The 27801-nt window shown below is 41.9% G+C and overlaps 1 protein-coding gene across 18 annotated transcripts in view; it reads left to right on the top strand.

Annotated features, from left to right (window-relative positions):
- cacna1aa (calcium channel, voltage-dependent, P/Q type, alpha 1A subunit, a) overlaps positions 1-27801 on the top strand; it is an 89502-nt gene that overhangs the window by 50763 nt on the left and 10938 nt on the right. For 6 of the 18 annotated variants that reach the window (XM_054760321.1, XM_054760318.1, XM_054760320.1 and 3 more), the window contains 20 exons: positions 1429-1528; positions 1670-1830; positions 3063-3203; positions 3291-3492; positions 3603-3767; positions 3840-3950; positions 5620-5703; positions 9406-9522; positions 9639-9704; positions 10947-11044; positions 11118-11268; positions 11346-11473; positions 14705-14801; positions 20210-20324; positions 20426-20533; positions 21174-21277; positions 22914-23026; positions 23094-23214; positions 25206-25319; positions 26310-26348. In XM_054760321.1, coding sequence (XP_054616296.1) covers positions 1429-1528; positions 1670-1830; positions 3063-3203; positions 3291-3492; positions 3603-3767; positions 3840-3950; positions 5620-5703; positions 9406-9522; positions 9639-9704; positions 10947-11044; positions 11118-11268; positions 11346-11473; positions 14705-14801; positions 20210-20324; positions 20426-20533; positions 21174-21277; positions 22914-23026; positions 23094-23214; positions 25206-25319; positions 26310-26348 — 2335 coding nt within the window. Of the gene's footprint in view, positions 1-1428; positions 1529-1669; positions 1831-3062; positions 3204-3290; positions 3493-3602; positions 3768-3839; positions 3951-5619; positions 5704-9405; positions 9523-9638; positions 9705-10946; positions 11045-11117; positions 11269-11345; positions 11474-14704; positions 14802-17094; positions 17192-20209; positions 20325-20425; positions 21278-22913; positions 23027-23093; positions 23215-25205; positions 25320-26309; positions 26349-27801 lie in introns of those variants that run through there. The other 12 variants (XM_054760330.1, XM_054760326.1, XM_054760314.1 and 9 more) reach the window with 8 other exon arrangements.

Genomic DNA, 27801 nt, shown 5'->3' with positions numbered 1-27801 from the left:
ATTTTTGATTTTTCAAGCATAAAAATGGTTAAATGAACTGAAATACAAATATAAGGCATTCAGAAGACGATGTTGTGATGATATGTAGTATTCTGCACCGGTCACTAGGTGTCAGTAATGTTCAATTGATGAGACGACAACCACAGCAGGAAGTACAGAGCAGAAACCGGAAGTAAAAAAAGTAACAGTAACAAGGAACTCTCCTAATGCTAACGTGTGAGTTTATATTACTGTATGTCTTATTTTTGTCTTAAATGGCTTATTTTGTCTTGGGTAATACGAAGGTAGAGGTGATTGTAGGTGTGTTATTTCATGTCTCGAGGGCTCTAATAATGTTAAAAACCGTATTTACAAAGTTTTCTACGCTCTAACTTGAACATATTTGATTTCCTCATAAGGAATCCTACATCACTTATCACAGTTAGGTCTGGAACCGCGATAAACGAGGGATGACTCTATAGATTTTCATGTGGCATCACTCGAAAGAAACAACACTTTCATACAATGTCAAGTAGTCGGTGTGCAGCTTGGATAACTGTGTAAATGTACTGTTCCCTCCAAATAACTCAACACAGCCATAAATATCTGCTGGCAACCAAACTGAGTGCACCCTTATGTTAAACTGTACAAATTGGGCACAATTAGTAATTTTTTTCCTCTGGGTCATGTGATTCATTGGAGGTGTTCTTAGGCGTGAATGGGGAGGTGGTTTAATTTGATGTTATCACTTTCACACTCTCTCATACTGGTCACGGGAAGTTCAACATGGCACCTCATGGCAAAAAACTCCCTAAGAATGTGAAAAAACAGAAATGTTCTAGGCTATAACACCCTAAAACTGAGCTGCAGCACGTTGGCCAAGACCATACAGCGCTTTGTCAGGACAGGTTCACTCAGAGCAAGTCCACCAAAGAAGGGCTCAGTGTGGCATTAATTGATTGCAGGACAGTAAATTGACACTCTTATCCACGCTGTGCACTGGCTACTTTACATTGTATCAAAGGCTTGTTTCTTCAGTGTTGTCCCATGAAAAGATATTAGAAAATATTGGCAGAAATGTGAGGAGTGTACTCGTTTTTGTGACATACTGAACATGACTGAAGTCATCTTTGTACAGCATTGAACTACATTGCAGTATTAAAGATGTTTAGCTATACAGTATAGTAGCATGTACTGTAGTTGTACAATAGCACCTTAACTCTAGCATGTAGCCAACTCAACACTTACAGTAGAACTAAGGCTCATGTGACAGCTCATAGCAATGCAGCATGCGTTGCTATGTGTTCAACCAGACGCAGTTACTCATTCTGAGTTAACTCGGACACAAATAACATCAAATTGTGGCCACCTGCTGCTATTTTAAGATTGAGAGGACTCTGCATGCACTCGCTGACTCTCTGCGTGATTGTGTTTGCACATTTGCTGTAGGGGGAGCAGCAAGGGAAAAGACATCAGCACCATCAAGTCCCTGAGGGTGCTCAGGGTGCTGCGGCCACTTAAGACCATAAAGCGTCTTCCCAAACTCAAGGTATGTTGTCTGTCGTGGTAACAGTAGCAGCTGGAATTGAACAGGAAAGTTTGAGTGACAATATACAGTATAGCTTGTTTTTGGCGCTCTGGCACGTTTCTCTTTGTGTGTAACTCTTATTCAACATTGTCTCCTTTCTAGGCTGTTTTTGACTGCGTGGTGAACTCTTTGAAGAATGTCCTCAATATTCTGATCGTCTACCTTCTCTTCATGTTCATCTTCGCCGTGGTGGCTGTGCAGCTCTTCAAGGGACGTTTCTTTTATTGCACCGACGAATCCAAAGAGTTTGAGCGCGACTGCAGGTCAGTCAATGTTTTGGTCCGTGCAACGTAGTATCAGCTGGGGATGGGAATCAAACTCGAAGATTTGATTTGTTGATTAGGTTTGCTGCATCTTGAAACGTCTCTAGCAACCAGGAGATTGTGGTTTTGCAGTTTTTGGACTGCAAGGCAGCATCCAAATATTGACATGGTCATTTTTTAGAATGTCCCTGCCAAGTATCAAGATCATCTTGTATGGTGGTTGTTTAAAGCGGCCGTTCTCAAATAGTCTTGACCTGGGACCCATACTTTCCTTTGGGCATTAAGTCGAGACCATTTATTTTTATTTGTATTTTTTACTGTTATTTATTTTTGTTTTGTTTTTGTTTTTATTTTTTTATTACTATATTTTTCTACTTTTATTTAAATAAAACCAAGAAAATGTATTCGTTTTTTACATTTTTATTTTTTACTTTCATTTACTTTTATTTCTATTTTGTATCCATCCATCCATCCATTTTCTATACTGCTTCTCTTAGGGTCACGGGGGTATGCTGGAGCCTATCCCAGATGACAGGCGGGGTACACCCTGGACTGGTCGCCAGCCAATGGCAGGGCACATATAGACAAACAACCATTCACACTCACATTCATACCTATGGACAATTTAGAGTCTCCAATGAAGCTAACATGCATGTTTTTGGAATGTGGGAGGAAACCAGAGTACCCGGAGAAAACCCACACACGCAAGGGGGAGAACATGCAAACTCCACACAGAAATGCCCAGGGGAGAATGGGACCCGGGTCTTCCCGATCGCCAGACTGTTACTGTGTTGGCCAACATGCTAACCGCTAGCTTAGCACTTGTTTTTATTTTTTATTAATCCATTTTTATGCTTTTATTTAATTAAAACCAAGAAAACGTATTTGTTTTTTTAAACATTTTTTATTTTTAAATATCTTTTTTTTACTTATAATAATAATTAATATATTTTTTTACTTTATTTAAGTCAAACCAAGCAAATTTATCATCGATGTCATCTTTTGAAACATTACAACACATAATTACAGGTCCAAAGTGAATTTTAGGCATTTTATCAAGAAAATGATTAATAACAAATAAACTGCATGCATGTAAATAATGCACAAATGAAAATAAAATATTAAAAATCGTATAATACGGCACCTTGAAATGACTCTGACTCAACACGAGTGTGCCTAGCAGCAATCTTCCCATCCCCGTGTGTGCTGAAGCTGCCATTTGTCCGTCGTAGAGGCGAGTATTTGGTGTATGAGCGCGATAACGAAGTAAAGGCACAGAAGCGGGAGTGGAAGAAGTACGATTTCCACTACGACAATGTGGCTTGGGCCCTTCTCACCCTCTTCACTGTGTCCACTGGAGAGGGGTGGCCGCAGTGAGTACACGTGCACCGTCACATGCGCGACTCAGCCTCCGCACCCCGACGTCTAACCTCCGCCCCCTCCCATCCCATCTTTCTCAGGGTGCTGAAACATTCAGTGGATGCGACTTACGAGAATCAGGGCCCCAGCCCGGGATACCGGATGGAGATGTCCATCTTTTACGTCGTGTACTTCGTGGTCTTCCCCTTCTTCTTTGTCAATATCTTCGTGGCTCTCATCATCATCACCTTCCAGGAGCAAGGAGACAAGATGATGGAGGATTATAGTTTAGAAAAGAATGAGGTGAGGAGGCAATGAGGATGGAGGAAGGGTGGTGGCAAGATAACCACAAAATGTCATGCTTATTGTGTGTGTGTGTGTGTGTGTGTGTGTGTGTGTGTGTGTGTCTACAGAGAGCTTGTATTGATTTCGCCATCAACGCCAAGCCTCTGACTCGCCACATGCCCAAGAACAAGCTCAGCTTTCAGTACCGCATGTGGGAGTTTGTGGTATCGCCGCCATTTGAGTACACCATCATGGCGATGATTGCGCTCAACACAATTGTGCTGATGATGAAGGTAGCGAGGATGATGTACATTGCCACTACGACGACAGTGTTCACTTGAATGAATGTGCCTTTTTTTTTTAAGTATGACGGAGCTTCGGAAACCTACGAAGGTGTGTTAGCCAACCTGAACATCGTGTTTACCTCGCTCTTCTCCATGGAGTGTGTACTCAAGATCATCGCCTTTGGAGCGCTGGTGAGGGACTGTGGGAATGATGTGCCTGCAAACAAATCATTCGCTCATCAACACTCAAAATCGGGGAATTCATACAGAATCGTAATATTGTATACTTGCAGGAAGGTGGTGAGGGAGGAGACTAATAGTTTTGGGATAAATATTAAGAAGACATAGTGGAGATAATTAGAGGAATTAGGGTGAATGACAGATAGGCGGTATAAAGAGGAGCGTGGATTACAGAAGCGGGCGGTGATTAAGTGAGAGAGGATTTAAATCTCAGAGAATGCACTGGAAAACACACACACACACACACACACACAAACTACACTTGTGCACTCTAACAACACGGGGTCTTTAGGAGTGTGTGTGCATCAAGGTGGTTTATTTTGGTTACGTGTCCCTCCACTGGGCTAATGCACAGTTTGGCTGCAGGCGGCATGTAGGAGAGCAAAAGAAGCAAACTCCTCAACTCAGTCTCGTTCTTATAAGAAATTCGTAATTGCATGCAAGAAAGAAGGATTAATGTCCGTAATGATGTGCGGTTGGGTGGATGGGTTAATTAGAGATTGGAATGCAAGGAACTTTTCCAACACTTTCACAAGTTCAATTCTTCTTGCTTAATGAAAGTGTGGCTGGTCTATTGAAGTGTCGTTTGCATATGAGGAACATCCAGCATCTCAGCTCTGTTATCCCATTGTGTGGATTTGGGGGCATGGTTTGTGGACTATGTTTTTGGGGTTTGTTTCAAAGGTTGGCGCCAAGTAGGAGTTTCGGGTTTTGCCATTCATTCTGTTGTTGGCAGTTGAAGAAGAAAGTTCTGCTTAAGACCAACACTGCCTGACCCTTCAACTGCTACATCAGGGTCACCAATATGTCCTTTCAGCGAGTCATGTGCGATACCACTGATTTCGTTTCCGATCTGAGCCAGAGTAAAATTCAAGCTGGTATTGCCGATATCGATCCGACTTTGTGCAAATTCACCTAATGTGTTTGGGAAAGATTGTGTATTCCATATCATAACATTAGGAATACAAGACATTTCATTAAATAAATGAATTATAAATGAATGAATTGTTAATTAAATAAATTGTTCATTTATTTCAGTTATTTCTTTATTTTAGACTCTGAAGTATATTGAGGTAGTGGAGTGATTTACAATATAGCCAAGCTAATATAAACAACAGAAAAAACACATGACAATATCATATAAAATATGTAAAATGGTATTTTAAAAATTCCCAAATAACAGCTACTACAGTATAAGAATGAAAACTTTATTCACAATTCACACATGGCTCCGATGACTATCATCGTTTCAACATGTTTCAGACAAACATTACTAAAAATATTGATATTTTGATGTGAGACTCAGTTTGAGAGCATGAACAGCTGGTATCGGAAGTATCGATATTTCTATATTGATCCACATTGGAATCACGTCGGGGGCACCAATGAGGCAGTTGAAAGTAAGAAGCAGTGTTGGTCTCAAGCAGGACTTCATTCTTCAGTCTTTTTCATTCGTCAATCAGCCCGCAAACCACCCCCCCCGACCCAACACCCAACAGCCAAATGGGTGAGAAGCATGGCCGCGAGTGTCCGCCACAACGTGTCCCTTTTTCTTAATCTCACGCAATGAGATTTGTTGGTTTTGTGGTTTGTTTATCCTTCCTGTCCATCCTGCTCACAGAATTATTTTAAAGATGCCTGGAACATCTTCGACTGTGTGACTGTTCTGGGCAGCATCACGGACATTCTGGTTACCGAACTTGGGGTGAGTAGTGGACTGACGTGCACAAATGATGCATTGCAACAACAATTAGGGCTATCATCTGAGCTTCTCCGTGTGTGTGTGTGGATTTGCACATCTGTCACACTGACTGAAAGCGTACAGAAGACAAGACAAGGCGTCTGGGGAGAGCCCATGGGTTAGAGGGCGTCGTTCAGCCCTGCATTGTTCAGCCATGCACGAACATGTCTTGAAAGTCTTATATAATTGTCCCAGTTGGTGGGCCTCGGAGAGACCACACTCTTGGAAGTGTGGCACTGACTCACTGACAGCGAGGCTGGAAGAATGCTGATGCTGCGGCGCACTTCCAGCTTCACCAAGCAACCTAATAGCCAATCAAGTTATCAGGTAGCCGTCTGGAAGGTTAGCAGAATCTGTTCCTGTTAGTGACAACGATGGAACACTTGGGACAACTGCTCAAAGTCAAATTGAAAAATACTTAGTTTTTGTCATATTAGGTTGAAATGAACAACATCGGCTAGCGCCCGATGTCACCTGAATGCACCACAATGTGAGGCATCGTTTCCAAACTGAGCTACTTGATCATTAAATGAAGACCTTTCTGGATGTTGTCAGTCTATTCTCACAAGAATCAAGTAATCCCTTTTTTATGGCGGTTAATTGGTTCCAGACCCGACCATGATAAATGAATTTTCACGAAGTAGGATTCCTTATTTATAAATCAAGTATTTTCATAGTTAGAGCATAGAAAACCTCTTTGAAATGATGGAAAATGATAGCATTATTGTGGGTAAATGTATATATACATACTGTGTATATATTTGTTTTGTGAAGCTTGGTCAGAAGTTGGTCACGATTGAAGTTGCAAAAGTTGGAGACTTTTCATGAGAATGAATTCAAATTAACGGGAATATATGGGCATTTGCAAAATTGCCGGTTACTCTGGAATGTTTTGGGGAAAAATATAAAAGGCAATATGTTCATTTTATTTAGAACTGTGGGGGGTTTTGTTCTGTATTACTCATGTATTATTCAGTGTCATATTGGTATTCACGGAGTATTGCAAAAAAAAAAATGTCATTGACAAATAAATTGTCATCATGTGACCAACTTTGAATATTTCTAAAATCCCCCAGCTAAATGTTTTTTGTGGAAAATTTACAGAAACGATTGTAGCACTCGTCACAACAGGGTTTGCACTGGAGCTAACACAGGCATACGTATGCTGCTCCGAACACATTCTAAAATATCATTTATGTACGTGTTGCTCAGAAGCTTTTCAAAAGAAAGTACCCAAAGACAGTTACAATTTACACCCAATTTTGTGACACTGTGTCTTAATCACTGTACTGACCATTGATTTATTTCTTGTTTTTATCTTTTTTTACATGCTTTCATTCAATGTTCCACAATCTTAACGGCGATCTACTTCGCTCTGCCCCATAATGCCCCTTTCCCCCCTCAACAATGTGATCCCATCCAATCAAAATGCACTATGAATCCTCTGTGTCCTCCCATGATAACCGACTCTGGTTGTTGCTTCGAACCAACCAAAAATCCAAAAACTTGCCGCTATAAACCATGCGTCTGCAACATCCACATGTAGATGGTTTGTAATTTTTTTGGAGATCTTGCTTTACTGCATCTGCTTGTGCATGTTTTCTTTCAGCCTTGAATGTATTTACTAATTCCTCTGCCACTCACTGTCTCAAATACTATTCTTAATAATCCCACGCATAATTTATCTTTTGCTAAGAAGCTAGTAAAGGATTATCACATCTATCCCTTGGGATGATGAACTAGTGTGTGCACATACTGTGTGTGTGTGTGTATATATATATATATATATATATATATACTGTATATATATATATATATATACACACACAGTATATATATATACACAGTATATATATAAGCAAAGACCTGTGACAGTGACTGGGAGGACTTTCTCAGCAAGCATCAAATCCCAAAATGTGCCCATGGCATAGAGCACCAGTGATGAATGCAGTTCCTTGCATGTCTTTTGCAGGAAGCTCCTATTGTCGCAGTGAACATCTACATGGATAGAAGCTGCATGTGCATGTCTCCTTTTTTTGTAGGAGCCACACTCGTATTCCTTCTCTTCTTTCACCATTTTAACAGTTGAAGAAAAATCTGTGTATCAGTCGTTCATTTGTTTTTCCATTTGAAACAAACACAAAAAAACAGATAATGGTGTGTTTTTTCATTGTTGTTTTTTTAAAGTAAAGCAAAAAAATTAATAACATTTTGTGTTTTTTTTTTCATTTTTAATTCTCATTATATCAAATTTGAAGAAGATCGATAATAAACAAATATTATTTGTTTTTGGGAGTTGACACGGAAATAGCTTTATGTGGACCTGCTGTGCAGGTTAACAGACGTAGAAGAAGAGGAGCACCGGGAGAATTAAAAATACACACAATGGCAAGTTTGGAGGCTGTTGCTAACTTAATTATATGTTGCTTTGAAAGTGGCAGATTGCACACTGAAATATTTACCGTAGTTTCCGGGCTATTTAGTGCACCTGAATGTACGCCTCACCCACTAAATGAAAGCTCTTTTTCAACTTTTAATAAAATTTACAGTGCATGTAATACGACTACTTACTAGACAGTAGACTACCAGACAAGCTATTCATCGCTATCTTCATCTTCCTCAGAATTGAGCAGCCTCACAATTCCTTCCTCACACACTTTGTGTTGCCATCTCTCTCCTCTCAGTGTCACTTTCGTCTCGAGGCAAATTCGTCCTTGAGCTTGTGCTGTCCTCTTCATCACAAAGTAGTACAGCTGAGAGCTGCATCTAATGCATTTCTGCGTGTGTTTTCCATGATGGGGGTGTGTGCATGTAATGGAAAATGACGGTTCTGAAACATACGAGTTGTCGTGAGATTAGAAGGTCGCCATGAATTTGAACCAACGCCTGAGAAAAAAGTAGCAACTTATACAGTGGAAATTACGGTAATTATGCCCACTCCAGACCTCTTCCGGATTAACTCAGCATCTCAAACTAAATCTCAAAAATTCGCTTTACACGCTTGTTATTCATATTCTTCATATTTCATTGAATTAATTGATGTAAAATAAGGAAAACAAAACCTTCTTCATATTTTGAGTTCTTTCAGTGTTTGTTTTAAATGGAAAAACAAAAGAACGAATGATACACACATTGAAGAATGTTGACTGTTTTTGTTCAATCAACAAAAGTTGCCCTGACCTGTGCTTCAGCCACCTCTTGCTCATTTGTCAGCCACCGTCAGTCGTGACGGCGTCTGGACTTTTTGCCGCCTTGTGTTAGAGCACATCTGCATGCCGTGGTGGACTTGCGTCATGAAATGAAAAGGTTGCATTTTGTTGCCTTGAGAGAATTAGTGCATTTGGTTGTCTTTCCAAGCAAACATTCTGCGTCCCTGCACTTTGAAGTACTCACCACTCTGACCACATTGACTATGAAACCCGATTTGGATGAAAAGATTTGCCTTTGCCCCCCTTTTTGTGTTGTTTTTGTTTGGTTAATGAAAAGCTTGTTGGAGCCTTGCTGCGTTTGGTTTGCTTTGCTTTGGACTTGTGTTGAGTTTGGATATTTTTTAAATCTTTATTTTTCCTCCCTCCAATCCCTCTCCTCTTTTTCACATGATTTTCTTCTGCGATGTGTAATTCTAATTGAATTCATGTTCATTCTCCCTGGTTACTTTGGCTTTAGAATAACTTCATCAACCTAAGTTTCCTGAGGCTGTTTAGGGCAGCTCGTCTCATCAAGCTGCTGAGGCAAGGAGAAACCATTCGAATCTTGCTTTGGACCTTCGTTCAGTCCTTCAAGGTGTGTCCTCAATCGTACAGCATATCACGCTAGCACAGATAGATATTTGCATTTAATTGTGTACACAGAAAAATCCTTACATCTAACATGCTGCAATAATGACTGTCTGTCCTCAGGCTCTGCCTTATGTATGCCTCCTCATTGCCATGCTCTTCTTCATCTACGCCATCATTGGGATGCAGGTGGGTGGCAGCCTCACCTGAAAGATGTCGGGCCTACATTAGGCAGACAATATGCAACTTAGATATGCCATGACTATTATTAAAGGGTCCCCAATTATGTGAAAGTGACTTTTTAATGATGTTTTAACTAGTCCTGCCAAGAGATTTAAAAACATTGAGCGATTCATTAATTATGATTTATGTCTTTTTTTTTTAAATCTCACCTAAAAACTGCAGAGAATTTCCTTTTCATTGGACCGACAACTCTCACATGCTCCTCCATTTTCACATTTTCTCTCTCCGCTACTCACCTTACCCTCCCAACTACAGCGGGAGCCTATTAGTTGATGCTAAACAAGCCCAAACTGTAATTAATTATCACTATTAATCTTTTAATTTGACACTCCTACTTATAACATTAATATGTTGGCGTCACTAGAGCCTGTTAATGACTTTAATCTCCATCAGAAGAGAGCGCTCGAACTGTCCTATGTAAAGTTGTTTTTGGAGGGAAAATCTCCTTCCTTACCAGTGTTTCCTCCGGGTTTACAGCTTTTATGATTTCGCTGTTAAAATGAGACTGTAATGTTAGCACTGTAGCTCACATAGCTATGCTAATGTTGCTAATATTTGTGATAAAGTTACATTGTTGATATATATTGCATCTATTATCTTGGCCAAGTGCAGAGTTACAGTTAGCGTATTTTTTAGGTTAAGTCAAAGTTTCGCAAAAAGTTTGCCTGAGCTCACCGGTTAACATAAAATATCACGCGTGTCTCGTCATGCTATTAATACACTGTGTGAGACCAACTGTGTTCACGCCGCATTTTTATTACAAAATGTCACTGTTAGCATCGTGCTTGCATGGAAACCACAATGGGAAGTCACCCGTCGCCCGTCTGTGACGTCATTGGCAGTTGCCTCTGTTGTTCTTTGCTAACTAACACAGTTACGCCACAAGTCTCTGCTGTTCTTGTTGAACACGGCGGCAAAATTACCCACAGAGGAGCCAAAAGCACTTTAAGCTGTCTAAAATACAGCATCAAGGCTAGATTTTGTGCAACACACTTCCAGTGTAATGTTGTGGGACCTCTGAGACTAACTTAAAAGTGTTGATAACTAGTATAATAAGAAGGTGTTTAAAGTTGCTCTTGGGGCAAATGGAAAACAGATCAAACCTGTGATGTTTTTCTCATTTGTTGACCATGACTGCATTTTGTGTGTAAGTGTACCGGAGTTTTCACAGTGCCGTCGTGTTTGCAGCTTTTTGGGAATATTGCTATCGAAGAAGACGGGGAGAGCGCCATCAACCAGCACAACAACTTCAGGACCTTCATTCAGGCTCTCATGCTGCTCTTCAGGTGCCGTTATTGACACAAGCCTCGTGTGCCTTTGGGAAGAATGTGTTACGAAGTAATGGTTTTGTATTTGCAGGAGCGCAACGGGGGAAGCGTGGCATGAGATCATGCTGTCGTGTCTCGGGGGTAAACCTTGCGACGAGCTGTCTGGGAATACGGAGCCAGAGTGTGGCAGCCAAGTGGCCTACCTGTACTTTGTCTCCTTCATCTTCTTCTGTTCATTCCTGGTTAGTGCACCGAGCGGACCATTTGTCACACGACCTGTTGAACTTCTCTGGTAAGTGTTTATCGTGCGCTCGTGCAGATGCTGAATCTGTTCGTGGCCGTCATCATGGACAACTTTGAGTATCTGACAAGAGATTCTTCCATACTTGGACCTCACCACCTGGATGAGTATGTGAGGATATGGGCAGAATATGATCCTGCTGCCTGGTGAGTAAGAAATTGGCCACCGTGCACACACACACGTGCAAAACACTGGTTGTGTTCATACTGGTTGTGTTCATAAACGGATCACATTCCAGCAGGGCTGCAACTCATATATTTTTTCTTTATCGACTAATCTGAAGCTCGTTGTTTCGCACCGAGACCAGGAGTGTCCAAACTTTTTTCACCGAGGGCCACATACTGAAAAATGAAAGGATGCAAGGGCCACTTTGATATTTTGTAAAGCGACACAAGTAGATATGCAAAGATGTTATACATATTTCAAGAAAACAATGCATTTCAGCTCTGTGGTATACAGTAGATGAAACAGCATATTGTGAATATCAACCTCGCTCTTTGCTCTTTTTTCCCCATTTTTGCTGTTTTTTTTTCTTTTCTTAATATTCCAACATTTTTCCCCAACCAAATTTTCCAAAAATTACAGTTTTATTTTGCTTTCTTTGTTTGTTATATTATTACAACTTGGAAAAATATAATATTTTTCCTCATAATATTAGTTTATTCTTGCAACTTGTAAAATTGCAACTTTCTTTCTCTTTATAATAAATTTATTCTCACAAAATTACAGCTGTTTTTTTCCATTTCTGTTTAATTTCACCTTTCTTCTTGTAAATTAAATTACAACTTCATTCATTGTTTTGTTTGTTTCTCATTTTATTACAACATTTTTTTTTTTAATATTTCAACTTTGTACTACTAAAATAGCGTTATTTTTCCTCATATTACGATGTTATTTTTGTCAAATTACAACTTTTTTCTCTTAATATTTTGTCTTTATTCTACGATTCTACGATTACTGCTGATTTTTCCATTTTTGTTGTTCTTTTGTAGAGTTCCTGTTAAATAATATTTTTTGATTGAAAAAACATCCACGGGCCACAAATGGCCGCACCTTGGACGCGTCCATAAACGTGTCACATCTCTGCAGCTAAAGATGCTATTCTCCAACATGTCAAACATCAACTTTCTTGTTTTTTCTGCCTCTTTTAACATGCTTGCTCACACAGGGTGAAGCAATGAAAATGCAAACTTCTCAACAATTCTGTAATGTTGTGGGTTTTTTATACGTGTCATCCTAATAGTATCATACAGCACAGAGTCCAGGAAGTACTATTAACAACTTATTATTGTTGGATGGCGATTGCTTCGTGAGGACTGCCACAATTTTCTAGTTTTCTGTCAAAGGGATTGTGACGGAGGTGAGAATAACCCTAAAGGACATCTGGTTATCTCACTCATACAGTGCACCCACTTCCTTCCACTCCTCCTCTTCGTCTTCTTCCTCTCCTTTATGTACTGTACAAGTTATCCTTAAAAAGCCCAATCCCAAATCCTACATCTGGCATCTGAATACAGCCAAAAACTTACTGTGGCAACGTCCACGCTTCTTTGCAAAGCCTCCTTTGTCTTACTCTACAGTATGATGACCCCTCTACTGTAGTCATGCTAAGTTTCATGGCATATGTATTCCAATATGTGTGTGCTTGTTGCTGATGTTGTCCTGTAGACTGCACGTTGACGCTACACTAGAAAGGGGGTGGATGGTCATTCAAGCCGTAAGTCTGGGGCGTTTGCATGCAAAACGTCAGTGAGGTACTGGCAAGGGAACATGTGCTGTTGGCACCAAAACAGATGAGGGCCGAGACAAGTTCTTTGAGGATAATGAGAGGTACAATTTAATAAAACATGCACGCAGGAGACAATCAATACAACCTGATCAGAGAGCTTCTAGAGAAACGTCTAACTATTCATGCTGAAATGTTAGTGTTAATATCGGAAGCAACTTATCTGAAGGGAGGTGTGAGCTTCTCCTATGAGGGACGGAGACGGTGAAGGGCAGACTCGCATGCCTAGACACCCAAGCCTATTTAAATCAGGTGATGAGCATATGGAGGACTTGTTTTGGAGAGACGAGCCCTCTGGCTTCGAGCAGATAATCATAGTAAGTAAGTGTGACATTGATATGCACCAATATTAGTGAAGTCAAAGGAATAAGGAATAACAAGATATTTTATAAGTGCAATAACAGACTTCAGTTGTGAAACCTCCAATTCTTCCAGTCTTGTTTTTTTATCAAAAAGTATCCTCCAATGACGAGTTTATGACTCGAACAGACATGAAATGAAAGTCATTAAATTATATACCATTAAATTAAGTCAAATAAAAGTGTAGCTTTAGAGCAGACGCAGGAACTTACACAGAACCAGAAACACAGAATTGCTCTGATTCTTTTTGCTGGTCATGTGACACGTTTGTCCAGTGGCGTATGGTCAGGGGAGGCAGGTGAAACCGAGCAGGTGAGGCACCCGTCATGGTGAAAAATTAAAAAAACAAATAATGCTAACATAAATTAAATATGAATATTTGTCTTTTGAACTGTATTGTAAATGTATTTTCTGTATGATACTGAACTCCAAAGGCGTCAGTGCCTCACCAGCCATGAACCTCACCGCACGTCACTGCGTTTGTCCGACCACCACTTGCTGCCCGGCAGAGGGCATAGGGTGCAAGATTTGCATGACAGCCACGCCAATTTGGCTGTTAATGACAAACTAGGGGCTGATGGCCTTGTCTCAAGTAAATTAGTACACTATTTATTTCACTGTGTAATCACCGCTCTGTATTAAATATAGAATACATGTAAAAAAGCAAGCATAAGCACTGCCCACCCTGCTCCTTGTCAGGGATTTCTAAATGCTGTTCATAATCAGACCAGTAAATGTATTACTTTGATAATTGAACCACTAACATGCTGCCCTCAAACCTCCACACCACCGCCAGATGGACACCACAGCGCAGGAAGCAGAGGGAAGGAAATAGCAAACAGATAGTGGAGGGTTGAGCACATATTTAACAGGGAGGGGATATGCGCACCACAAGCAGCGATTAAGCAGTTACCACACATGTGGCTGCTTGGCAATTGCTTCATTAAGTGTCCGTGCATGCAGCTGGTGGTTAGTTAGACACACTAGCGGTGCTCTGGACCACGTCTAACAGTGTGTGGCATGCAGTACTGTATCTGTGTTGTGTCCAGGTATTATGAAACGCATTCCTGTGCAGGTGATATTTTTTGACACTAAACATATTGCCAAGGATGTTCAGATACTGTGTGACTCTTGTGCTCTTCCTCCCAATGTTTTCTCTCGGTTATGAATGTCTGTGTGTGTGTTTTCCTGTGTGTGAGCGTCTCCTAACTCCCCTGTATTCTTCTTGCAGCGGGCGCATTCATTATAAGGACATGTACAGTTTATTGCGAGTTATCGACCCGCCTCTCGGCTTAGGAAAGAAATGCCCCCATAGGGTGGCCTGCAAGGTTTGACTTCCATTCAAACAACAATTCTCAAGCACACTTGCTAGCCGCAGCATCCAGGAATGCAGTGAATGCTGCTTTATTGTTTTAGTTGTTGGGGTTTTCCTTTCCATTTCAGTTGTTATATCTTCCCCCCCCCCACCATTATCAACTTGCATTCTGCAATGCCGAGAGAATGTGCGGGACAATGCAGACACCCAGAGACGCATGTGAAGTGTAAAAGTCAAAGAGGATGTTTTATCGCATTCTAAAATGGATCATTTTGTTATGACGATGATTTTATTTTGCTTGTTGTGGCTATAATGTAGCAAGCTACGGTGGCCCACTGTAGTGTTGCATTGTTCTTGGTTTTGGGGGGTTTGGGGAACGACAGAAACTGCATTGACACCCCTCCCTCTCCTCCCCCGTCCTTGTGTGAGCAGGAGCAGCTTGGTGCCTGCTGTCAAGCTGTCGCCCGGTCTCATGTGCAAACACACACACACACACACACACACACACACACACCAATGTGGTTTTAAACATCAACATAGTAGGAAATCATACAAAATGATAAAGTAGTACAAGTGCTAAATTACCATTAAGTATCTACAGCACCCTTCACAGACAGGGCAACACTCGCTAGCTTGTAGGGTCCAAATCCTGCTGAGCACCTGAGCTAAAGTGCTAACATTACAATCACAGCAAGCCTATTCACTGAAGAAAAACTAAATTATAAAACTTAAAGCTCCCGCGCCTATACTGTAACTTTATTTAACAGGCTTTATTTTAAGATGTGTAGCAAAGCCTGTTTGTGAAATTGTGGCCTTTTTTCCCTGGGCTAGCTCATCTAGCGATGTCATGGAGGTTTCCCCTTCATGACAGCATGAACGTCCAAAACTTCAAAAGCGACAGTGAAGCAAACAAGTGGGGAGATGATACGTTTTTCTCATGTTTGGTGCTCATAAACTAATATATTGGTCAACTTGACAAATAGTCAATATTGCATAATGGGGTCCCCCTGCGATAAAAGTAAAAAATAAGACAACCGGGCCCTTGGTTGAGTTTCACGCAGCTGGCATGGGCTGGATCCTCAGTCCCAGTCGTCCGCTTTCACCCACGTCATCAGAAATAATGCAGTAATACAGTAATCCCTCGCTACTTCGCGCTTAGAATTTTGCGGCTGCACTCCATCACTGTTTTTCAAAAATATATTCATTAATAAACCAAGCAGTCTGATGGTTGAATGCAGCCTACTATTAGTAAAGAAAAAAATGCACATTTAAGCAAATGTTATGTATTTTTGCCTAAATTAAGCATTTTCAAGCATAAAAAATAGGAATGTAAGGCATTCGGAAGGCGCGTTCAACAACGTTGTGATATGTAGTGTTCTACACGGGTCACTAGGTGTCAGTAATGTTACTGTAATGTTCAGTGAGACACACAAGCACCAAACTCGATCGCCGGAACCACAGGATTTTATTGCAGGTTTGAATGATCTCACAACAGGCACGATAATCCCTAAAACCGGCTACGGTTGCGGCCGTAACCCACGCCAAGGAAAAACTTGACTCTGAACTCCCATCGTCACTTCCTGTCGACACCCCACCAATAAAACATTTGCAGCAGCGACCACTAGTCTTATTTATGTCTTATTTCCTTTTATTATGTCTGGTATATTGGGTGGAAGTGTAAAGGTGACTATAGGGGTGTTATTTAATGTCTAGAGGGCTCTAATGATAAAAACGGTATTTAGAAAGCTTGGTTTTCTATGCATTTATAAATAAGGAATCCTACTTCGCAGAAATTCAATTTTTATGGTCGTGTCTGGAAGCAATTAACCGCAATAAACGAGGGATTGCTATAAAACTAGGGGAAGTAATGTGCTAACGATGCTACATTTTGCATGAAATTCCAGTTGTGTAGAGTTGATGGCTAGTAAGTTTGTCCAAGTAAATCAATGTGTGTCTAGGCTACTAATTACGGTGCTTTTGTATGAAAGCCTGCTAAACTCTGACGAGAACAGATGATACATACATATCTCATACTGTATATGATTTCCAAGTGCGCCTTTCATTATTATTAGCGTTATGAATAATGTGTAATAAGGCTCGTGTAGCTCAGAGAGAAGCCTCATCATGGCCACCATGTCTACAAATCAGCCCAATAACCTTGTCCTTTTTCTTTTTTTTTCTTTTGGTATTTCTCTCTCTCTTTCTCCTTCACCTCATATTTCTCACTCTCTTTGCTTTCATCCTTCTCCATCTCTCTCTTTTCTGTCTCTTGGTTACTGGGGTGGTGGCACTGGCTGGTGGTGCAGTGGCAGGCTCAGTTGCAGGCAAATGTATGACATGCTGAGGCACATGTGTCCTCCACTAGGCCTCGGGAAGAGGTGTCCTGCACGGGTGGCCTACAAGGTTAGAGAGGACCCCCGCCCCTAAGTCTCCTGTGGGTGACAAAGGGGTGTGGGCGAGGGTGGGGCTTTAGAAGGGGGTGTAGTAAGATGTCAACATGGTGTAATCTTTAGTGGTGTTGTTTGTTTGGTTATATATTTTCTTTCTGTTTTGTGGAAAGTGCAGGGGTGGGCTGGTCAGTGTTGTGGCGTTGTGTGGCAGTGTGGGAATGGTGGGTGGAGGTAGCAAGATAAATGGGGGCGGGGTTAGACACCGGTGCTTATCCACAGGAGGGATCGAAAGGAGGGACCTTCTCAGCTCGTTTGCACCATGCACCAATGACACACAACATCACTTACTGTACACAACATGCAACAATTCTGCACATACACGTGTGAACAGAAATAGATGATCAGAAGATGTTCTCGCAAGGAAAAGCTGCAACTCCATGCATGGCCAGGTGCTTGAATACTTTTGTCCTTAAAGTCTAATAAAAAGTCCAACAAAAGTCCAGCTACACATCCCACACGCACACAAACAAAGAAGCATGCATGTGCAGCAGTGCTTGGAAGGTCCGCCAGACTTCTGTCCTCTGACTTGTTCCTTCTTGTGGATGGGGCAAACACACTCATACGGACACACAAACACAGCGAATGAGGTCACACGCACCCACACGGAGACAGTATGTGTTCTTCGCTATGGTAGAGAGAGCAGAAGGGCTTGTGTCAGTGATGTGTTTTCCTCCGAGAGCCTTTGGTTGCCATACAGAAGCACTTCTTTTTCTGTCACCCTTCATGTAGCAGCGCCGAGCCCCCGAGCTGCCTCTTTTTCTATCTGCAAGTCCAATCTTCTCTTTGTCCTTTGGTTCTGTCGTCAATGCAGTTCTATTCTGTTTCCAGCCCCTCCCCTCCTCCTCCTCTTCCTCCTCATCTCTGCATAACCCCTCCCCGCACTCTACCCTCACCTGTCTTCTGCATGGCCGATCACCATCACCGCCATTTCCATGCACACATCTCTCCAAACAGTAAATACAGCGACTGTTTCCCGACTATGCAAATATACAATAACGCAAAAGGAGCCTGCAACGCTTCATGATGTCATCATCGCCCAGCTGACCTGAGCCAATAAGCGTCATGCAAAAATATTGTCCAAATTGTCATTATCATTGGCTACTTGATGAAATGTTAAACCCGAGATGCAATCTAGCAGCTGGTTTAAGTGTCACAGTGCATGTTTCACCATTAAAAATAAATGAATAATAAAGCAGCCTCGGAGGCTGCTTTTGTGTATGTGCACGCGCTGCAGACATGTACCTACGTGCATACGAGACAGCGCTGAGGGACAGCCATGAACGGCAGTTATTTTTTTATTCTGTTTGATTTGTAATTGTGAAAAATAACAACTTTTTTTGTACAATCTGTTCTTTTAAAAACTACTATTATTAGCATATGCAGTGGTGTTTTTATATTTTTTGGTGTTTTTCAAAAACATTTTATTTGGAGCCAGTTGCATACACTCCCTTTTAATGTGATGCCAATGCATCTGCACAGCAGGGCCCAGCTTGGAAAACCACTGTTCTACGTAAAGCCTCCTCCATGAATTACAGTACACCGTAGACCAGGGGTGTCAAACTCAGACACTGCAGGTTTTCTTTCCAGCCAGTCAGGTGATTTTAAAGCAGGTGATTTTAATGATCAACACCTTCAGTTTGAGGGAAGGAGCTCATCAATTAAATCACCTGCTGAAGAAACTGCTTGGAGAGAAAACCTGCAGCATCTCGGCCCTCCAGGGCACCAGTTTGACACGTGCCGTAGACCCTCAATACTCTGGAACGCTAACATCCCTTGCATGACCTTTTATTTTCATTGCTTAACCAAAGCATGAGGGAAATGGAAACCTTGTAACTTTCCAACGAGTCCAACTCCAACCACAACAATGACCCATATAGATCCACTGAATGTGGGGTCTTCAGGCAGGACTGTTTTCTTTGCCTCTTCCTCTTTACTCATTTTCTCTGTACACAAGCACCAGCTGCTGGCCAAGTGACTTTTTTTTAACAGTTAAATCTATTTAGCTTGATCTGCCCCCTTATGTCATTTTCACCGCATGCCATTCAATAATCATGACACATCCTTGCATAGTTTTCTTGTTTTTCCCCCCCTGTTGTTTCCGCAGAATGCTGCTCTCTCTCACCTATTAACCCTCAAAGCCTGTGCCCATTTCTCCACACATTAGACACCAAAGTGTTCAGGATAGAGCCACTTGCTCTATCACATCAACTTAGCGATAACAGCATACATGACAACAACGCACAAAGCCATTGTAATGAGGATGCTTTCTGTGTACAGCTGCGCAGCTGCTTGTCCTGTGAGGCATATCGCGTGTGCATTGCATGCTTTGCATGGGGGGGGGCGTGCTAGTTGGGCTTAGGGGTGGTGTTGACATTTCAAAAAATACTTGGATTAATGGGAAGGAATGGCGGGGGGGTTGCATGGTTTGCTGCATGTCTGGGTGGTTGCCGTCTTCCTGTCACCAAACACACACAAAGTCACTGTGGTGTGAATTGGCGTGTGTCCTGCTGTCATGTCTTACTGTAATGAGCCAACAAGGAAACAAACCAAAGTGCTCTCCCTTTCCTACAAGATGTCCGTCGCTTGGTTTTGGCTTGTTGGTTTATGATCAGGTCTGTATTGGTTGTGAACCTCCAATCCCCCTCCTTATGAGCTGTGCGTAACAGAATTCACAGTCGTTCTATTTGTGGGGTGAAGGATCAGCATGACTGGTTGAACCAACCTGTGAGAACCTCAACAATAAACATGACAATTGCAAAGGTTTTCACAGGTTCTCTCCAAAACCGTATCGCTATGCATCGCTTCATCAGATCTTATTTGAATTTTGAGCTCAATGTTGCATCCAAACAAGCTACAGATGCTATGCACAGCTCCTTTACCTCACCTTTTCCTCCCCCCACCCGTCACCTGGAGGTTCCAAAAACATGCTGTGTCTTATTTGCTCCTCATCCTGATTAACCTTCTACTGCAGAGACTCCTCCGCATGGATCTGCCCGTGGCTGACGACAACACCGTTCACTTTAACTCCACCCTCATGGCTCTGATCCGCACGGCGTTGGACATCAAGATCGCCAAGATTTCTGAAGGTGATTTCCTAAGCAGTCACATGTTACTCTTACATGTTACAAAACAGATTCACTAGCGTATAGTACGTCTCATGTATTTCTTTTGTGTGAATGTGTGCCAGGTGGTATCGACAAGCACCAGATGGACGCAGAGCTGAGGAAAGAGATGATGGCGATTTGGCCCAACCTCTCCCAGAAGCATCTGGACTTGCTGGTTACGCCCCACAAGTGTAAGTTGCGGAGTACGGGGGGGGCCCAGCGCGGCATCATAGCCCGGCTGCAGGCGCACCCCGCGCCACCCACTGCTCCGACGATGTTTCTCTTCCACGCCACCTGAGGAAACGCTTCTTTCAGCCAGTCTCTCTTCACTGCTGCACCCTCTGATACAGCTGGCACATGTGACACGACTGTGCTAGACTACCAACCACCTCAGCCTAACATCAGAGGGTGCCTTTCTATAGATCAACTCTCTATAGATGTCTTTTCACTACAGGGACAGTCAGAGTTTAAAATGTACAGTAGAATAGTGTGATTTTCAGTTATCAATGCATGAGATTTATCAACATAATTCTGATATTACGCCATCTAATATTACATCACAGTTGAAGCTGAACATCACATGGTGCTATGCTGAAAGTTAAACTAAAGTGAGATGCTGCAAAATACAAAAAAAGATATCTGCCTGTGAAAAGACTATTTGCTCATTGTCCATATATGAATGTGTGTGTGTGCGTGCGTGCGTGTGTGTGTGTGTGGAAAAGTGTTGGTTTGTTTGTTGGTGTGCACACACTCACCCCTCTCTACCATTCCTGGCGCTCAGGGTCCATACCAAAGGGTCTAATCTTGCAGGGTAACTTGTCATTCTCTCAGCAGCGACAGACCTGACAGTGGGCAAAATCTACGCTGCCATGATGATCATGGAGTACTACAGACAGAGCAAGATCAAGCGCTCGCAGGCTCTCCGGGATGAGCAGGTAATGCATGTCTGGAGGAGCTCTGTGTTGATTTAGAAGGCAAGTTCGCTGGATAGATTTAAAAAAAAGAGCTAGCAATATCCTGATTTTGTTGTGGAAAAAAATGTTGCATTCACTGATATACTGTTTATGGAGATGCCAGTGTATAATTTAGACTGTATTTCATGTAAGGGCAGCAGTGGGGCTTTGGACCAGAGGGTAAAGGGTTCTTTCAAGTCCCCACTGTGGATCAACCTATGGGGCTGGTGGTTGCTGAAGCCAGTCACTCATAAGCACAGCGCTGATGCCAACATAGATTATGAGATACAGTAATCCCTGTCCACTTCACGCTTTGAATTATGCGGCTTCACTCTATCATGATTGTTCACAATTAATTAATTAATTAATTAATCATGCTGTTTTGTGGTTGAATGCAGCCTATTTTACATATATTTTTAAATAAAGCATTTTCAAGCATAAAAACGTCTAAATGAAGTGAAATCCAAATATAAAACATACATAAGACTCATTCAAAGACTTTGTGATGATATGTAGTATACCACACTGGTCACTAGGTGTCAGTAATGTTACTCTAATGTTCCGTCAGGCACACAAGCACCAAACTTGTTTGCCGGAACCACAGGCTTTTATTGCAGGTTTGAATGATGTTACAACAAGCACAATAATCCCTAACACAGGATACTGTTGCGGCTGTAACCCACGCCAACCTAAAACTCACCAAAACTCAGCCCCCCACTCAGCTCCTTTAGCACCGGAACACATTTGCAACAACACACACGAGCATGAGGCTTGTTTATGTCAGACATGGCTGATTTACTCATATTATGTCTCCTATATTGGGTAATATGAGTGTAGAGGTGACTTTAGGGGTGCTATTTTTTATTTAGAGGGCTCTAATATTAAAAACCGTATTTACCGGATTACTGTATATCCAATACTGATTATTGTGATATGATCCATCAAGGTAAGAGCCAAGCATTTCCTTACATTTAACAGCAATACAAATGCTGCCATCTGCTGGTCAAAACGTTGCGCCTCTTGCCTCAGTCGTAGAGTAATCCTTTGCTCAGCATTTTGGCTCAGTGACAGCATCTGGTCAACTATTTCATCTTGTTCTATCTGTCTCCCTTATATCACAAATATGATGTAATCTGCAGCTTTTATTGCACATTTAGTGCCATTTTCAACATGTGCCTCAAATATAAGCAGATATCCTCGGTTCTGCTTCCTTGAACACTTTCCCCACCTCCTCCTTCCTTCACCCTTAATTCTCCCGACTCAGTAATTTCTTTTTGGCTTGATCCTTTGCATTTATGTCAGTGCTGCTCCCCCTGAGTTGATTTGTATTCTTCACCTTACCAAAACATTTTTGGCACTTTGTGGGAACAGTTTTGTGGACGTCCCTTTTCCAGCATGGCACAGCAAGGTCCGTAATAGAAGTGTGGTGTGGAAGAATTTGAGAGCCATCATCTTGTGGAATCTTTCCCCTGTATGTTTTATTTTTCCTTTCTTTTTTTCACCTTACTTTAAGTCGCAGCCCCCATTTTGTCAAACTCCTTCTGTTCCTGCTTTGCTCCCTTTTACCCTGTCGGTCTCCCTGATAGCTGGCGATGGCCGTGTTGTATGTCTTACACAGAATCGAACGCCATTACTGTTTCAGCGCGTGGAGCCTTCCCCAACCCAGGATGGGGGTCCGGGCCTCAACAACGCCCTCCCTCCGCCTGAGACAACGGAGACGGTGAACAGCCTGTGAGTCGGGATGAAGGAAGTTGTGTATACGTGTATGTATATGTGACAGTATGTATTTGTGCGGCAGCCCGGTGGAAGGGGGGCTGCCAGAGAGCCACTCGTGGGTCACAGCTCGTGCTCAGGAGATGTCCCAAAAGGTCGGAAGCTGGAGCCCTGAAGACGGCCTAGGAAGCATGACCGCATCACAGGTAGAATGCTCAGGAACACACAGAAACACAAGCAGGATCACACTCGCATGCAGTAAATATCAGCTGTACATCAGTGCCATTCATTGAGGGTCTCGTATTTCTTTCGCCATCATTTTCCACCACCTGAGTGGGAATGGATGCATTCTTCCCAAATTGTGCCGCTGCCAAACTTTCATCAAACGTCATCATATTCTCCATCACGTGAACACTACACAAACACTGATTGCACCTTTTAGCACTTTAGTACAATCCAGTACTTCCTTGTTCCCTGTATTATTCCTCCACCAGTAAGTCTCTTTTTCTTTTTCTGAAATTAAGCACTCAATATTGTCTACCTCTTCTAGTGTGGTTTATGTTTTCTTCCAACTATGTTCTCATTCAATTATGGTTGGAGTCCCACATGATGAGATGCGATCATTTACCAAATACATAGTCTATCATGGACAAAATATAATATAAAATAAAATACATATATTACAGTACAGTCAAACCTGTCTATAGCGGCCACTAAAGGGAAACGGCAAAAGTGGCCACAATAGGCAGGTGGGCGTTATAGACAGGTTGGCGGCCATTTTGAATTTGTGCGCGCACATATGAACATGTCTGTGATTAGAAGCTTGTTGTGTTTGCAGATACATATAATTATACTGTTACATGTTGACCAGTAGAGGGCACTGTGGGACTGCGGATAAAAGTTGTAAAGAACTACTAGGCTAATAAACCGCTGTTAATAAAGCCATTAAAGTGCATCGGCGACGTGAGTCTCTCCTTACCCACAACAAGCGGCATTACAGTATTGACACACATTGTGCACATTGTCTCACACCAGGAAATAAACGGTGTCACTGTCTGCAACAAGCTCCAAAGAAGACGACTTTTTTATGTGGAACAACTGACAGTTTGTGTGGATCTTGTGAATGATTGTGACTGAGCTAGGACTCAGTAATTAAAGTCTACACACGACGCCTTCATTGATTAAAAAACAAAACTTTTTCGTGCATGAAGCTTCTGCTTGAGTTGGCATTTTGGCCGCTATATGCGGTCAGATATTGACCAAGGGAGACAAAATGGGTGGCCGCTGGCCGCGTTGGACAGGTGACTGCTATACACAGGGTCTATAACATGTACATTTGCTGCGGGGGATTTTTTTTCAGTGGCTGCTATAGGCAGGTGGCCGTTCTATACAGGTGGCCGCTAAGACAGGTTTGACTGTATTTCACAAACGAGAGTAGAGTAATCCCTCGTTTATTGCGGTTAATTGGTTCCCGACTCGACCGTGATAAGTGAATTTCCACAAAGTAGGAAAAAAAGGTGCTTGTGTGTCCCACCAAACATTATAGTAACATTACTGACACCTAGTGACCAGCATAGAATACTACATATCATCACAACGACTTTGAATGTGTCTTCTGAATGCCTTACATTTGTATTTTACTTCATTTAACCATTTTGATGCTTGAAAATATTTACTTTAGGCAAAAAATATGTAACATTTGCTTAAATATGCATTTTTCTAAACTAATAATTGGTTGTTTTTAACCACAAATCAGCATGATTTATTAATGAATATATTTGTGAAAAAGTGAAGTGGTGAAATTGGAAGTGCAAAGTGGTGAAGGGTTACCCTATATGCTGACTTATCTCTCTGCTTGATCGGTTTAATCAATGCGTGTTGTGCTGACTTTCTTTTTTTATAAATGTTTGTTATACACACTGGTCGGAAAATTAGGCACACCCGCATAATCTAATTAGATCTAATACATTTTATCAACATTTTTTGCAAAAATACTCACTTTGGGTTGTGACTGACACTGACGCCAAACAAAGAGAAAAAAGTAGAGTCCATCATTATGCTCATCAAATCCTCTCATTGATTACATTCCTGTGTGAGACCCTTGGTTCTCTGCCTCTGTGGATAACAACCAACTCCCTTCTACCTGTTGTCACGGCAGCCTGTCACAACATCTCCTGCTCTCCTGCTCCTTTTGCAGACGGTAGAGATGAGAGAGATGGGGCAGGATGGTTACTCGGATACTGAGCACTTTCCACCAATGGAAGGCCACGGCAGGGCCGCTTCCATGCCCCGCCTGCCAGGCGACAACCAAGTGAGCAGCATTCTCACCTCTCCAACCTCTCTCCCCTCCTCATTTTGTCTCCTCATCATTCCCTCCGTGTCATGCAGGTCTTTGCTAAATGATTCATTGCTGTGGTGTCTAAAACAATCAAACAAGACAAGAAGCTGCAAAATATTTGGCTTAATCATGGATACATGTTGATGTCCAACTCTAAATGACCATAGCAAGGCAAAGTCACACCTTTAGCTTTCTTCTCTTGGCGTCCGTCCTCTCTTCTCCTCATATCTTGGCTTGCACGTGATGGTCCTTCTTTTTCATGCAACGCTCTCATTCATTGTGTGCACTTTCACACTGATGAGTGCTCTGGTTGTCACGGCACAAAACATACCCACAAACACACTTTGCACAAAACATGAATTTTGTTGGTGTTGTTGTTGCGATGGCTACTAAACTTTGTTTTTTCCCTTCTTACTGAAGGTTAATCGTACCACTGGTGAATTTTGGGGTACTTTTTTTGTTTCTTTTTACAACCTAGCGCAAGCTTGTGTTTATGTGTGTGTGTGTGTGTGTGTGTGTGTGTGTGTGAGAGATCTAATTCTCCTTTCTTGGAGCTCACCCCTGCTTCTGTCAGTGTCCCCCGTTGTGTGTGTGTGTGTGTGTGTGTGTGTGTGTGTGTGTGTGTGTGTGTGCCTATCTTGTGGCTTTAGGTAGTAGTTTTCATTGCTTTTGTGACCATGGTGTCGTGAGTTGTTCTGTACTGTTTTGATGCCTTTCACCCGCCAATGTGTGTGGTAAGTGCGCCTCCTCCACCGAACCTTCTTTCTGTTCTGTGCCTCTCGTAATATCGAAATCTCTTTGAGCTGCCAAACACACTGTATACTTTTTCTCTCATTGTGAATCAATCCATCTTTATGACTGGTCTTTCACCCCTCCCACTCACCCCTTGTCGTGGTTCTGCTTCATTTGTGGCTGTGTGTGTGTGTGTGCGTGTGTGTGTGTGTTTTCTCTGTGCTCATACAGAAGCGGAGGAAAGGGAAGCAGCGTGGCAGTCACCTCAGTGTATGTACCCTGTCTTCCCTGTCTTGTCTTTCTTGCTCCTTAAACATCTCCTCTCTGTCGGTCCGACTCAATCAAAAAGTACAGTTTGGTTCACTTTGGATTGGCAGCAATATCGTAGCTTTACCAAAATAAATAAACCTTATGTCAGGAAGAAAAAACACCAAATGATGGCTATCCTTCATCATTTACTTTGTTACTCTTTCCTCTTTGGATTCAATGATGGGTGACACAGTTGATAGGATCACCGCCCATCCACACACCAAACTACCAAGCTGAACTGAACTGTACCGACTGGTGGGCTTATATTTCCGTAGTGCAACACGTAACTCCTACGTTCTAAGTGGTTCTAAGTTGTCATGGCCCTTCTTCAAACATTATGGCTTCAGTAGCTCACGTCAAAAGTCAGCTCAGTACAGATTTATTTGAGCAGATACAGTTATTCATTTCCCAGACTATAAGTCACATCAGCCAAAAAAGATGCATCATGAAGAGGAAAAAAACTTTTAGGAATGGAATATTTTTCCACTCTGTTCTGGATATTCTTATCTACAACAGACAGATAGCACGATTGCAAGACTTTTCACTTGGAACAAAAGGCACCCTGTTCTTTTTCATTAATCTCTCTCACATACACGCACACACACGCACGCACTCACAGTTTCATTTTGAGTCACCCTTGTGCCGCCTGCCTTTGAGGCCCAGCCTTCCTATCCAAGGTTGGGTGAAACCAATCAGACCAATGCACCAACAAACAGTTAACAGGACGTTTCCTGATAATTGGGACCGCTTTCACAGCAGGCAAATGAGGAAGAGGAACTCGGCTTCACTTCAGAGGTCACTTGGACCTCGTTCTCTCCAGCGCTGGCATTGCAATTGCTTGTGTCGGCTCCTTTTAATATTAAATTGTAAAACTTACTTGAGACTCTCAACGTTATTTCACAGCTGGTAGAACAGAAGAATCGCCCTGCTAAAAGGGCTGGTCCGATCAAAACATATACAGTGGAACCTTGGTTGGCATCATTAAACCATTCCAGAAGGTCAGACTCAAATTGAAAAGTACTCTAACGCAATCAAGAAAATAATCTAAATCCAAGGATTCCGTTTCAGAAAGCTGAAGGTGTTAACAGAAAACACTTTTTTGTGGTTTTACAATTATTTTGTTGTCATGCAAAAAACAATTTAAAAATGCATATAAATGATGAATGAAAGGGATAAATGAATATTTAAGGTTACTTTTACCTTCATGCAAGACGTGATTGTTGACAAAGACACGATGTGCCACCTTGATGTTTTGCCCTGAGTTATTTCTTGAATTCAATACTGTTTCTCACCTCAAGTCTCTGCTTTTGTTTTTGATCACGGCTGCAAAATAAGCCAAAATGCAGCGAAAGAAAGTTGCAAGTTTGCTAAAGAAAGTGAGAAACATGAGTGAATTCAACAAATAACTCATGGC

Source organism: Dunckerocampus dactyliophorus, chromosome 18, assembly GCF_027744805.1.
Source record: "Dunckerocampus dactyliophorus isolate RoL2022-P2 chromosome 18, RoL_Ddac_1.1, whole genome shotgun sequence".
Lineage (NCBI taxonomy): Eukaryota > Metazoa > Chordata > Actinopteri > Syngnathiformes > Syngnathidae > Dunckerocampus > Dunckerocampus dactyliophorus.
This window is presented reverse-complemented; position numbering and strand designations above follow the sequence as displayed.